The 14588-nt window shown below is 44.0% G+C and overlaps 1 protein-coding gene across 3 annotated transcripts in view; it reads left to right on the forward strand.

Annotated features, from left to right (window-relative positions):
* The window catches only part of RALYL (RALY RNA binding protein like), a 519639-nt gene that overhangs the window by 490404 nt on the left and 14647 nt on the right, over nt 1-14588 (forward strand). For 2 of the 3 annotated variants that reach the window (XM_036437321.2, XM_036437324.2), the window contains one exon: nt 9249-9421. The exons of the other annotated variant lie outside the window; for it this stretch is intronic. In XM_036437321.2, coding sequence (XP_036293214.1) covers nt 9249-9421 — 173 coding nt within the window. The remainder of the gene's footprint in view (nt 1-9248; nt 9422-14588) is intronic. 3 annotated transcript variants of the gene reach the window in all.

A 14588-nucleotide genomic window follows, 5' to 3' on the forward strand; every position in this document is an offset into this window, starting at 1 on the left:
CCATTGTACACACTGTCTGTCGGCACTCTAATACCCACTGTTACTGTGAACAGACAGGAGAAAAAATGTAACATAAAAAGCAAATACCAAAATAGAAAACAAATTGGAAGAAACTGAGATTGTGCGGGAAGAATAAAATTTCAAAAACTAAACAACAAAAAATGCTGAAAGAGAAAATATTACATTCATGAAGTAAGCACCTGAAACATAAACTGAGTATTCAAATGGCAGGTAAAGAGCTTTTTAGAAATTAACACATGGCAAAATAAATAACTCAACTCAGGAAGGGAAGACAAGTTGGAGGAACTTTCCCAGAAAACATGGGAGAAAGCACAGATGGAAACGAGGAGGCAGGTGAGAGGGGATCTGTGGCAGAGAACTGAATCCCGCCTCAGTCTGGAGCATGGTGTCAGCAGACAGGGCACCCACCTGGTGGAGAAGGAGTGAGGAGGCATCATGTCACGAAGACCTGGGAGGACAGATCTCTGTTAATCAGCTTAACAGCTTAACAATAACCCACAACCTTCGGACCAACTTGGAGGACAGATCTCTGAAAGAATCAGCTGTCTGAGTAGAAAGGCTTTAAGGAGCTGAAATGGGGAGCAGGGAGGGACAGACAATGCTATTTCTCTTAACAAGTCTCAGAAATACTGGACTGCACAAAATAAATGTTTTAAACTGTTGTATCATAATGAGACACCTTAATGACCCAATAATTAGGAGTTATTTATTGTGAGAGGCCCAGAGAAAGGTGTCTCTTCCAAATTTCTGAGCCCCACATACAGGAAGTTCCAGTATTTATACTTTTGAGCCTCTTTGCTCTGTGTGAGTTATTGTTACAGACAGTTGTAACCTTGAATATTTAATGAGTTAGTACTTGGCACAAGAATGTGGGAATTATTATCTGTACTAGAGGCCTGGAGTGTGAAATTTATGCACTTGGTGGGGAGATCCCTCAGCCTAGCCTGTGCCCCCGGGGGACTAAGCCATCAGTTGGACATCCTTAGCACTGCTTCAGAGGCAGGAGAGGCTCCTGCTACCACCGCTGCACTCACCAGCCATGAGCCTGGCTTCTGGCTGAGTGGTGCTCCCCCTGTAGGACTGCACTGACCATCAGGGGGCAGCTTCTGCATTGAGTGTCTGCCCCTGGTGGTCAGTGTGCATCATAGTGACCAGTCGTTCTGCCGTTTGGTCAATTTGCATATTAGCCTTTTATTATATAGGATTAGTCTATTACATTGGATGGCTAGCTTGCAAGGTCACACAGTTAAGTTTATCTTTTCCTATTATTTGAACTAAAAACAAAGTCGTTTTATAGAATAAGAGGTTGTCTTAAGGTGACAGTTTACAGTGACAGAGTTTACAGGACTAGGGACTATCTAACAATAGATGAGAATTCAAACAGCAGTTTTATACAAGAAGGAGGTTACTATGCTTCAAAAGAAGCTAAATGGGGGGCAGGGGTGCCTTTAACAGTTCCATCAAAGCTTTCCAGCTGCACTGGAGAGCTTCCTGTGCTGCCCCTCAAGTAACTGTGGAAGAGCTTTGAGCTGGACACATTAAAAAATGGCAAGGAAGGCGTCCATCCAGATGGTGCCAATAGGGTCCAGAGTGCTGTGAGGAGGGTGGAAACCGCACTCCATGCCACTGAACCCAGGGCAGGGCTCCCAGTGCCGGGAGCTCAGGGACAGCACTGGGGCAGCATGGGAGGGGCAGCAGGAGCACCGTGCTGGCGAAGTGAGGCAGGGAGGTACGTGCCCTTCTCCCACTGAGACTGGGAGGGGCTGGTCTCTCAGGACGGTCAGATTTCAAAGGGACACTTTCCAGATGCTGAGGAGACATGTCGAATAACTGTAACAGATTTGCATCTTAAAGGGGCCGAGTGAGAGTTCCCATGGCCAGATCTCTAAAGGAAGTGCCCTGAGAAGCAGGTCAGGCCTACTGTCAGGAAGAAAACTGACATGGGCAGCCTTATTCCTTGGGTCTTCACTCCATCATCTTCCAAAGGACGCTCTCCTCATTCCTCATCCCAAGAGTCTTGCCCCAGTCCCTCCCATCAGCGTGACAGCAGCCCTGCCCATCCCAGCGAGATCCCCCCCACCTCTAAGCATCAGCTCTCTCTGTTCCATCCCCTGCTTTCCCAGAGCTACGCCAGCCCTCAACCCTCCTCACTTCTCACTGGCTCTGTTCTGCCTTCTTTTTTTTTTTACCACTTTATTGAGATACATTTACATAATACAAATGTTACCCCTTTCAAGAGTGTAATTCAATGACGTCTTAGTAATTTGACCAAGCAGTGTAACCATCTGTGGGAAATAGAAACCTACCCTCCCTGAGTCTGTCAGCGAACATGGCCAAGGTCAGTTAGGACCTCACCCCAGCACCACTACCTGACCCTGCTCCAGGCTGCCATGCCCCCTGATCCCTCATCCCAGCGGAGGGGTTTAGCCTGACCTGGGGAGGGTAGACCAAGAGCCAGACCAAGCAGCCCACACCTCCTCAGAGCTAGTCCACCAAGCTGGCGACTTTGTACTGCACGCCATTTGGAAAGGGCCTTACAGCTCTTATTAAAATGGGGCAACTAATCTCTAACCCTTACAATTACCGCAAACCTTAAACAAACATTATCTCAGTTCTTTTCTAAATGATGGATATGGCACCTGTGGTGCCCGAGGTGCCTGGTGTGGACAGCTCGGCGGTCACGCTCTCCAGGAACGCGCCGAAGGACCTGATGTTCCCTCGGGCTCTCCCGCTGCTCACCATGCTCCGTCTGCACCGGCCCTAAGAAGCCACGTCTTCTAAACCACATCGACTGGAGTCATTGCGGGAGACTCAGGAGCTGTGATATAGAATTTTCTAAATGCAGTTGATACTGATATGAGACAACCCCTTCAGGACACTAGCTCGGCTCCCAGCATTAATGTCATGTTTTTGTGTCAACATTCCTCCAGCCACTGAGTTAGCAATGAAGCCAGCATGTCAAAAAGCTGGATTGCAGCTCACCCAGTTTTCAGACATACATTAATGGCAGCAGCTATGCAGCACACTGAATTTAATGAACATGCTTGAACATGAATTCCAAACATTCTCACTTGTTTTCTGAGTCATGTGTAGCTTCTGAAATAGAAGAGAGATGCGGCAAACACAGGCAGACGGAGGACTGAGGTTGAAGACCATCTCCCTCCAGGCTTGTTGGCACCTGAGGCGTCTCCCGCAGAGGACTTAGCTATATCCCTTTCCCTCCTCAGCTCCTCCGTCATTGTTCCGCTCCAACAAGGGCCCAAACTAAACAGACTAATTCATTCTTGAATTTAAAATGCTCGGTTACTGAGGAGGGCCAAAGCGTTCCACATGTGAAGTTAGGCCTTTTTCCTTTTAGAGTCGGAATGCCGTAGTGGGAATTTAGTGGCATCTATGGACTGTGTGACCCCGGACGTCTACTGAAAGGATAGAGTCTCCCTTTCTTCACTGGGAAGTGATATGCCCATTGCAGGATGTGGCAATGCCTGGGTAGTGAATTCCGCGTGGTCAGCATTTTGTGAGCAATCACTACCTTGCAGTCGTAATAACCCTTTTTTTCTGTTGAAATCCATCATTTGCTTTTTCTGCTGAAATCCATCATTTATGATTTTCTTGTTTGGAACTCTCAGGCCCCACATTTGACTTGGACTTGGTGTGTGCTGCTGTGCTGTTGCCAGGAGGCTGCTTTTAATTTCTCTTTGGATTCATAGGTTTGCTACCACTATCCAAATTCAACAATTACTCCAACTCCATGAAAATAATGACACCCAGACATTTATGTTTTAGTTCCATGACAATACATGAATATATTCTGCAAATATTTAATTTGTATGTAAAACTCCGAGTTAGCCACCAGAAATACAAAGATAAATGAAAATGTTTCTGCCCCCAAAGAAGCTTTACTAGGAGGGACATAAATGTGTGTGAGTGCATGCACACACATACACACAAACACATACACAATACACAACACACATACTACACACACACACACACACACACCACACACACACGCACACACACACACACCACATACACACACACACGATGCATACTCATACAATAAAAAGTAAAAGTGGTGGAAGGAAAAGGATTATGCAGATAAAGAGACTGTTATGAAGGTAAGAATAAACAAAAATATTACTCATTTCTAGCAGAAGTAAAAGTAGATAATTATTCATAAAAATAGGACAAGTTGCTTTTTTCTTTCTATTTCGACAAGATAATTACGAGGTCGGACCTGCTCATGAAACTGACCCAAGTGCTTCCCTGTGCAATTTCATTCCTTGAACCCATTTGCTTAGGTGCTGTGGCATTTCCAGCTGAGGTGATGACCCGGCTGGAGGAATCCACAGGTCCTAACGCACAGGCTGAGGGTGTTCTGTTAAACTTTTATGAACCGATGACCATTGTCTTTAAAGTTTTTTCTCAACCCAGGTCATGTCTCCCATGCATTTATCTTTTACATGTAGGTTGTATATTAATACACACACAAAGACAGGGAATAATTTAAAACACTATGTGTGTGTAAATAAAATTAAGGGGCCATGTCAAAGCCAAAATTGTCTTTGGAGTATATGATTCTTAATGATTAATTTAAAAAATTTAATTCAAGAACTATTTAGAGTCTTTGTGCTGACACATTAGTGTGGCCTTTACAATTTAGAAGGCACTCACCCCTGCTCTTCATGTGCATGTAGAGCAACTCTGAGTGCAGCCAAGTTGACCTTCTGTGGGCCAATTATATGCTCAGCTTTCATAGAAGAAAATTACGGTTAGTAGGACTAGTAATCAGAGAAAATATGGGTCCCATATCCTCTCTAATACCTTATGTCATCTCCTGTCTGTATTAGGCTTTCAGTGAGGGGAACAGAACACATCAAAATATGACTTAAAAATTGCCTTCTGTTGTACTTTCCATTTTACAAAAGTCTGACATCTATATCATGCCCTTTGAGTGGGACAATGACCTTGAAGACAAAAGCTCAAGTTTCAAGGAAACTTTAACAGGAATGAGACAAAGGACAGCTGTAGGGTGAACTGTCAGAGGCTTTGGTCCAGGCATCGGTGGACCAAAGGAACAGGGATGGCATTCAGAGCAGGATCAGCAACGTCAGCTTCAGCTCCAAAGACAACTGAGCAATTCAGACCCAAAGCCCAATGCAGGCTGTGCATCTCCAAGGTCTGGCCCTGAGAGGCTCTGAAAACCCACCACACAGCTCAGCTAGCGAATTTTCTAGAGGGAAAAAATGAACATCATTTCCAATATCAAAAAGTGGAAAGTTCTCAGACCAATATTTCTGAAACCACTAGAGAAGAAATGGGTATGCTAGACCAAAACATTCCAATATAGTATCAATTTTAAGCAAGATACCATTTATTAACAAAAAATAAACACAATGACCTAAAATTGAGAAAGTTTTGCTCTAGGAAATGTTGTTAAGATTTGGAACAATTTTCAATGTACAGTTGACCCTAGAGCAACACAGGGGTCAGAGGCATTGACCCTCACACAGTCAAAAATACACATATACCTTTGGACCCATCAAAAACTTAACTATCACAGCCTATCATTGACTGAAGTCTTATTAATAATACAAGCAGTTGATTAATATATATTGCATGTTATATGTATTATATGCTATATGTTTATAAAAAATAATCTAGATCAAAGAAAATGCTATTAAAATCATAAGGGAGATAAAGTATATTTACAATATTGTATGTGTTTATTGGGGGGGAAAAAATTCACCAGTGGAATAATAACTGCCCAATCCCAAATTCCATTTCTCTCTGTCTTGAAATACTACCCCAGGATTTGAGGGCCAGTTGAACAAGAAGAATGATCACTTAGAGAGGCTAGAATTGAGGGGGTTAGTTGTTAAGTACAAAAACACTCTTAGGAGAAAAAGAATGTGGGGACAAAACCAGAGTGTCCACATCCATTGTGTGATCCAAGGACCAGCAATGGCAGAGGCAACAGGAGAATAGGAGGTGTGTTTTTGATGTGATTCCAAAGTTTTTAACTGATCAAACCAGTCTTCCCCTCACAGCCTCTTCTCACGGGATGCTGGTCACAGTCCTGGAGGCCCACCAGCCTAGGATAAGGTCTAGAACTGAAGAGGGAAGTGATATGTGGAAGGGAAATGAGATGAATGAAACTTAGCAATTTTGTTTCTTTAGGGGTTTTTCATTGTTTTTTATTGAAATCTATTTGACATATTAGATGGTATAAATTTAAGGAGTATAACATGTTAATGGAATAAACTTATACATCTATATATGTAAAGAGCCAGGGTCATAACAACCAAAGGCTTGATCGAAAACCAGGCTGAGCAAGAAGCAGGTGAGCAGTTGAACTGCTGACCTCTCAGAGAGAGAGAGAGGTGGGGTTGATCAGCAGTGGCTATGGCTGCTGGTGAGGCCTGGAGAGAGAAGCAGGCTGTAGATCAGTCCCTGCTTCTCTCTCCAGGCCTCCAGCAGACAAGCCTCTCTTTCTCTCTGAGATGTCAGCAGTTCAGCCTACTCACCAGCAGCCAAACCTCTCTTTTCTCTTCAGGCCTCTGGTGGTGCTTTTGATGCTGACTGGCATAGCAACTGACCAATCAAAACCAAATCTGGGTGAACTGCGAGGAGCCAATGATTGCCTAGGAGGTGGAGCTTTTAATACTGACTGGCATATAAATTGACCAATCAGAACCTAATCTGGGTGATCTGTGAGGGCAGAACCTAAGATGGGGGCAACAGCCATTTAGTGTAAGATGTAAGAAAGCAGTTCAATTTTTAATGACCAGTTTGAAAGTATAGTGCTATGGCTGGCTATCAGTCCTGATATAGGGATTATGTATTTTTGTCTGCAAAGAGCATCTCTTCCTCCTGAAACCCATCCCCCCCAACCATTTAAGCAATCCTATTCTATATAATCTATCTATACTTATAAAATCGTAATATGCTAATTAAACCAGGTCGACTAGCCATCTTCTGGACGTCCATCTTCCTTCCAGACAAAGCCATGGTGCTGGGGGATGAGGCAGAGGCAGTTAGGGGTGATCAGGCTGGCAGGGAAGGGCAGTTGAGGATAAAATCAGGCTGGCAGGGGGTTAGAAGCAATTAGGCCAGCAGGGTAGAGAAGTTGGGGGCAAGATCAGGCCAGCATGGTAGGACAGTTAGGAGTGATCAGTCCAGCAGGGAAGGGCAGTTAGGAGTGATCAGGCAGGCAGGGAGAGAGGTTAGGGGTCATCAGGTAAGCAGGGGGGCAAGGTAGAGGCAATCAGACCAGCAGGCAGAGGGGTTTGAGGAAATCATGCAGACAGACAGAGGGGTTGTGGTGATCAGGCAGGCAGGCAGGTGAGTGGTTAAGAGCCAGTCATCCTGTATTGAGAGAGGGATGTTCGACTGTGAGATTGGGGGGTCCCAGATTGGAGAAGGTGCAGGCTGGGCTGAGGAACCACCCCCTCCATGCACAAATTTCATGCACCAGGCCTCTAGTTGTTATATAATGGCCATTGCAGGAGTAGCTAACACCCCCATCAGGTTACACAGTGATAATTTCTTTTTAGCAGTTAGAAGCATTAAGATCTAATCTCTTAACAAGTTTGATGACTATAATACAATATTGTTGTCAATACTCAATGAGTCTCGGGAGCTTGCTTATTACCCAAATTCATACTTTAAAGAGCACGTGTCCCAGCTTCTCCCTGCCCCCAGACCCTGGAAACTGCCACTTTACTCTCTGTTTTTACTAGTTTGGCTTTTAGGTTCCACATGTAAGTGATATCATACACTACTTGTCTTTGTCTGTCTGACTCATCTCAGTTTAATATGCTCCAGATTAATAGCAGTTAAATTCAGGATATTTGGGGTCTATAGCTTTTGCCTACTTTGCCTTTCTCTTCATCTAGCTACTTGGATCCAGTTTTCTAAATTAAACCGTGTGTTTTTTTTTTAATTTAACTCCCTATTTCCCTATTTAATTTGGATGACAATTTTATAAATTTATATACACATGTATGAAGTCGTACAACAACCACTTTAGAGCCTTGCTGGGGCCTTCTCTGCTTTGTCCATTGAGCACTTATGGTTTGCAATTACTCCACTAGACACTTTGAGTCACTGCTCCAACCCCTCAGAGTTACACTGCAGAGATCCTGCTTGTAAGACTGAGGAACTGAGACTCGTGGAGGGCTCTCACTCTCTGCCCTGGTTCCCAAAGTTGGGGAAGGAGGCATCTCCATGCCAAGCCCAGGCCACCCCACACCAGAGCTTGATTCTCAACTGTGAGGTGAACCTCAACTGTCAACAAGACTCAGACTAAAATTTCAAAGGATCGTCCACTTAGACATGTTATCTGGGAGATGACATACCTGCTTCTGAGTTTTATATCCCAGTGAGCTATTGTCCTTCTCACTTATGTTTGAACCTGTCAGTGAGCATTCTTACCCTCCTTCCTCCAATGAGCAAGCTCTGTGCTTTATTAATCCCCTCCTTTTTTATATATTTTCTCCTTAGAGAGAACATCCATATTAGAAAAGACTATATACAGGGCAGGACAAAAGCAGGTTTATAGTTATTAGTATGGAAAATAATGCAACAATTCATTAAAAAAATAATACAAGAATAAACTAAACCTACTTTTGCCCCACCTGTATAGCCAGAAAGATCAATCTATTTATGTACATCTTTTTAAAATATATTTGTTATTAATTTCAGAGAGGAAGGGAGAAGGGGAGATAGATAGAAACATCAATGATGAGAGAGAATTAATGATCAGCTGCCTCCTGCATGCCCCACACTGGGGAATCAAGCCTGCAACTCATGCATGTGCCCCGACCAGGACTTGAACCCAGGTTCCTTGGTTGATACCACCTGAGTCACACCAGTGGGGCGATTTATGTAAATCTTCACTTCTTTATCTACCAGTATCATTTGGATTCCCCTATTTTTTCTAATTCTATTAAAATTAAAATTAGAAAAAAATATATTTTTTCTAATTCTAATTCATTAAAAAATGAATAAGCATACATGTAAAATAGACATGTACATAATATACAAAACTTAATAAATTTGACTGAAATTGACAGGACCTTATCTTCCTCACACACTTAGCCACACACTTAGCAGTAGAGTGTACCTTCTGTAGACTGTTTTGTTTTTCTTCATGGTTTATCCAAATAGTGCATGAGCAACTCAAGTTAGTAGTCATTTGCTTTCTCCCCTCCCTCCCCCAGAAGCTCAGAAGAAGCAATTGGAAGAGACAATAGAGCTTATCCAAGACGAATGTGTGTCGGAGAACGCAGACCACTCTCCTGAGGAGCCTGCAGAAGGAGGGCCCGACGCGGATGGTGAGGAGATGACCGATGGCATAGAGGAGGACTTCGAGGAAGATGGGGGACACGCACTGGTAGGAACTAGACTGATCCTCTCCTTTTTTTATATATTTTCTCCTCAGAGAGAACATCCTTATTAGAAAGGGCAATATACAGGGCAGGACAAAAGCAGGTTTATAGTTGTTAGTATGGAAAATAATGCAATAATTAATAAAAATAATACAAGAATAAACTAAACCTACTTTTGTCCATTGAGTATTTGTGCCCATTGGGAGCAGCACCAGCATGTCAGCAGCTCACTTGGTTTGGAAGAAAGATTCAATGTTCAGGGCTAGTTTCTTTCTTCTGTGCATTTGTTTAAGTCCAGTGCTTTGCACAGAGTAAGTACTCAATACATCTTTGCTAACGTAAAGCTTGAGGGAGTCCATGAATAAATGGAAATATTATGCATGAGATTAGATATACTTCAAGTCCCAAAGGAAGATTCTTTTTCCCAAATGCTCCTTCATGAAAGCAAACTTGTGTGTATTCGGTCAAATTGCATGTCAACTGTACGTGAATATTATCTTCTGGTAACTTATGGGAAGATGCCTGGTGCCTCTCTTATCCAGCCATGTCCACTGAGCATGACTGTCTCTGCTAGACAAGGGCCAGCAGTCCTTCCTACACTCGCTCACTGAAGTGACCTCTGGTTCACAGCCGGTCCCCATCAGCTGGGCCTGTGCTCTGAGTAGCCAGTCTGATGGGTTGGGGACTTAGCTGATACTTCATTTTGCACCTTTTATTTTCCCACTGTTGCCATCATTACACTGCATCTCCAGATGTCCTCTTCCCCATAGCACGCCGGGGACTGGTAAATAGATGCTGACGAGCATGCTTGTTCTCATAGTTTATCAGCCATGAAATTAAATATTCTATCCTAAGGGGTTGACTAATAGCAATGCGTGTGTGTGTGTGTGTGTGTGTGTGTGTGTGTGTGTGTGTGCATTGCCAGCTCTCAAATATCAGTGGAATAATCGCCCCGTGAATATTTTATTTACGTAACTCAATGCTGGTGTTTAACATTCCAGCTCTGTTTGAATTGCATGGCCCCTTCACTTAAACTTTTCCAGGATGGGCCATTAACAGTCACCCTTGTTTAAAGAACTTAAGGAGCTTTCTTGGAATTGTTAGGAGTCTGTTGAGCAGGGGCTAGAATGAAGAGGACAAAGTTTCTGGGCTTCTCCTCAGGAAGGACTTTCTCCACAGCAGAGGCTTTCTCAGCCACTCCAGTCAGACTCTTGCCCTTCTGAGGCATCTGCAGGCTTCCGCTGCCATTTCCAGTGGTTACCTTCTGTTCTGATTTTAATGCACTTCTCAGCAGGATTGGGCTGAGAGTTGGTTACCAGTTGCTCATTCTCACTTTCCTCTGCTGGTAACTTCCCTCCAGACCCCATTTTAAATATTAAAGCAGCCCAGACCTTGTCATGGACCTCCTCCTCCTTTGGCACACTCTTCCAAGGTGACCTCAAAATCAGAGTTTTAATAGTATCTATAGGCAGAGATTCCTAATCTAGATTTTTATTCCTGATCTCTTCCTGGAATTCTAGACTCCAGTATTCACATACCATTTCCTCATAGATCTCCAGTGGACAACTGAAATGTAACATGCCAGAAATAGTCTTGATGTTTTTCCAGCCAACTTATTCCTTTTCTGTCTTCCTCATTCTAGAAAAAAAAGAAAAAAAGGGAAAAAAAAGTCACCCTCGCTGGTTTTGCTCAGTGGATAGAGTGCTGGCCTGGGGACTGAAGGGTTCTGGATTTGATTCCTGGTCAAGGCACATGCCTGGGTTGCAAGCTTGATCCCTAGTAGAGGGCATGCAGGAGGCATCTGATCAATAATTCTCTCTCATCACTGATGTTTCTATTTCTCTCTCCTCCATTTCTGTCTAAATTCAAAATATATATTTTTAAATGTCATCATCCCATTATTAAAAACAAAGGTCTAGCATTACCTCTGATTCCTTCTACCCTCCCCATTAATTCTATGTGAAAACTGCAACCAGCATGGTGAGGGTTCAGGATCTGAAGGAAGGGCTGAGCACAAATGAAAACACCAGATAAGAAATATGAATTTAGAAATCATGGGAGCCAGTTGGAAATTTTCCTCTAGAGGAGAAGGTCCCCAAAACCCTGGACCTACCAGCTTTTTATTCATTTGAATACACATTTGCCCTTTAGGAATGCAAACAGGCATATAAAAGGTAAAGTTTGGTAAACAGCAAAAGGACTATCAGGTTAGGGGATTGTCTTGAGCCATTTGGCCAACACAGGGCAATATTATGCTGATTCTCAGCCCTGCTAAATATTAAAGTCCATTAACTTTTAGTGGGACTTTTCACATTAATATGCTAACTACTGTTGGTCTTCCTCCATAATTCTACCTTCAAATCACTGCCCAAAGCTAGTCCCTCTCCATGTCAGCCATGCAATCCATTCTCCACATAAGAAGAATAGAAATAGATATAAATATACATCGGACCATGCCACTCCCTCACTGAAAAACTTGCAGTGCCTTCGATCATCTCACTCAGAATCAAAGTCCCAGTGTATATGCGAGGATGCTGGGAGGAAGATGCTGGTGGAGAGAGAACTTGGGGCAACAGGAGATAACACGGGCCTGACCAAGGACCACTGTGTGAGTGACCATCTATTGATAGCACAGGCCTGGGCAGAGCAGACACTCAGGGGGAATTTCCCTCAGAGTGTATGCTTTGTGGAAAGGCACTTGTACCTTCATCAGTGTTGGGTTTTACAGTCTCCTCTAACATCTTTCACTTACCTGGCAGCCCTGCAGTATCAGTGCCCATCCTGGTGTGGGGTAAGTTAGGTCATAGTCATACCAATAATGAAAGCCCCCAGTCCATGTAAATCCTGCGTGGTTGTACTACTTCACCCACCAATCCCAGGTTCTCCAAGGAGTCTCAGCTGCATCGGAAACATGGTAACCACCTGCTTCCCTGCCAGGTCCCCATCTGCTGTCCCTTGGCGGGCACCGTCCTGCCAAAGCCACACACCTATATGCCTAAAGGGCCTTCTCCTCCTGGACATCCAGGGATGCAGCACCCAAGGATGCCCTTGGGAGGAGCCCTTCATATTCTCTCAGGTCCCAGTGTGAAACAATACCAGGGTGCAAATGAAAGCTCAGAGAATGAAGCCCTGTCCCAGCTCCAAGCTGGAGTCAGGTACCAGGGCTCAGGCACCACCGCCTGATACTGTAACCCACCCAGCTCACCATGGAGCTTCTGCATGAGCATGTGCAGGTCACCCCCTTCTGCCCTGTCCCTCAGCACACTGGTCCCCTAGCAGCAGCCAGTGTGGTCCTGTTATCCCTGAGCTGGGCCAGGTCATTCTGTTTAAGACTCTCCAACAGAGGAACCAAGATGGCAGCATAGGTAAACCCCTGTACTCACTGCCTCCCACAACTACATCAACATTACAGCTAAAATACAGAGCAACTATTATCCAGAACCCCTGAGTGGAAGTCTTACAACTAGAGAGGTAAAGAAGAAAGTGCACTGAGACTGCTAGAAAGTGCAGAGGCATGGAATGGGCTGGTCCAGAACCCACATGTACCATTTTTTTAATTGGTAGAGAGATTGCCTCTGTGATGGCTGCCTGGAGGAGCAATGAGTCCCAGTCCCATATCCAGGGTCCCAGAGCTGGGAAAGAAGTCCCTATGAGCAGTAAGAACTACGGACTGTAAAAACCAGTGTGGATATCGGGCTGAGTGACACACAGGCTGCTAGAGACACAGCTGCTCTTCCTAAAGCCTGGCACCATGAACTGAATTGACAAGTTCCCACTTACTCTGAGCTCTAGTGCTGGGCGAGGCTTTGGGGGACCCAGACACATATGGGGAGAAACTGGACTGTCTGGCTTCAGGGCAGGAACATGAGGACGGCTTTCTTCCACATAGATGTGCTTGAAACAGTCATTGTTCCTGTGCTGGGACCTTCTGAGTGCTGGGCTGACTGGCAGCCATTTCTTTTATTCTGCCCTGGAGATTCCCTGAGACCCTGCCCCATTCAATTTACAACCCCACCCAAGTTGTGTGCAGCAGCTTTTACATATAAATGGCCTGTCCTTTCTCAGTCTAAAACCTGTCAAATAAGCTTCAGCTGGGTCAGGGAGCCCCAAAACTATCAATAAAAGGCCCAAGAATGACACCAGCACCAGCCTGCCTTGCTTCACACCTTGTCTTGGCACTTCCAAAACTGATAAAAAGAGAAGAAATCTGCAGATCTCTCTGTAGCTACTGCTGGATAGCCACAGGCAGTGGCTGACTTTGCACCTTCTTGGAAACCCAAGAGCCAGTGTACCCAGTGGTAAGAGAGACCATACCAGATTATAACTCTTCACATTCATAAGTGACACACACATGGGGCAGACTCAGTGAGCACCAAAGCCCCACTGAAACAAGTCCTGCCCCATAAGGGTGTCTCTTGCACAGCAGCACTTCCACTGTATTCACAGCTGGTACCCACAGCTAGTTGGCCTGGATGTAAATTTCTCCCAGCAATCAAGGCTCAACTACAATAAGGCTGTGCACACAGCCCACAAAGGGGTGCATCAAGAGTGTCTACCTCAGGTGAATGGGAAGGCTGAGCCACTGGGCCCTACAGCAAACCTACTACACAAGGCCACTTTATCAACTCAAGGAGAATTAGCAGCTCTATCCAATACATAGAAACAAACACAGGGAAGCAACCAAAATATGAAGACAAAGAAACATGTCACAAGTGAAAGAAGTAAAAGTAAGCAAACTACTGGATACAGAGTTCAAAACAATGATTATACGGTAGCTTAAAGATCTTAATGAGAGCTTCAAGGGACTTAATGAGCTTTTCAAGAATCTTAGTGAGAATTTCAAAGGCATGAAAAGGCCAGTCAGAAATTAAGCATACACTAACTGAAATGAAGAATAATTTACAGTGATTCAACAATAGAATAGAGGATTACAAGAATTAAATCGATGATTTGGAATATGTGGAAGCAAAAAACACCCAATCAGAAGAGCAAAAAGAAAAAAAGAATGAAAAAATATAAAGATAGGGATAACTTCAAGTGTACCAACATTCAAATTATGGGGGTGCCAGAGAGAAAGCACAATATTGAAAAACTATTTGAAGAAATAACAACAGAAAACTTACCCTACTTGGGTAAAGAAATAGACTTACAAGTCTAGGAAACACAAAATAT

The sequence above is a fragment of the Pipistrellus kuhlii genome, unplaced genomic scaffold, assembly GCF_014108245.1.
Source record: "Pipistrellus kuhlii isolate mPipKuh1 unplaced genomic scaffold, mPipKuh1.p scaffold_m20_p_14, whole genome shotgun sequence".
NCBI classification, from domain to species: Eukaryota; Metazoa; Chordata; class Mammalia; order Chiroptera; family Vespertilionidae; genus Pipistrellus; species Pipistrellus kuhlii.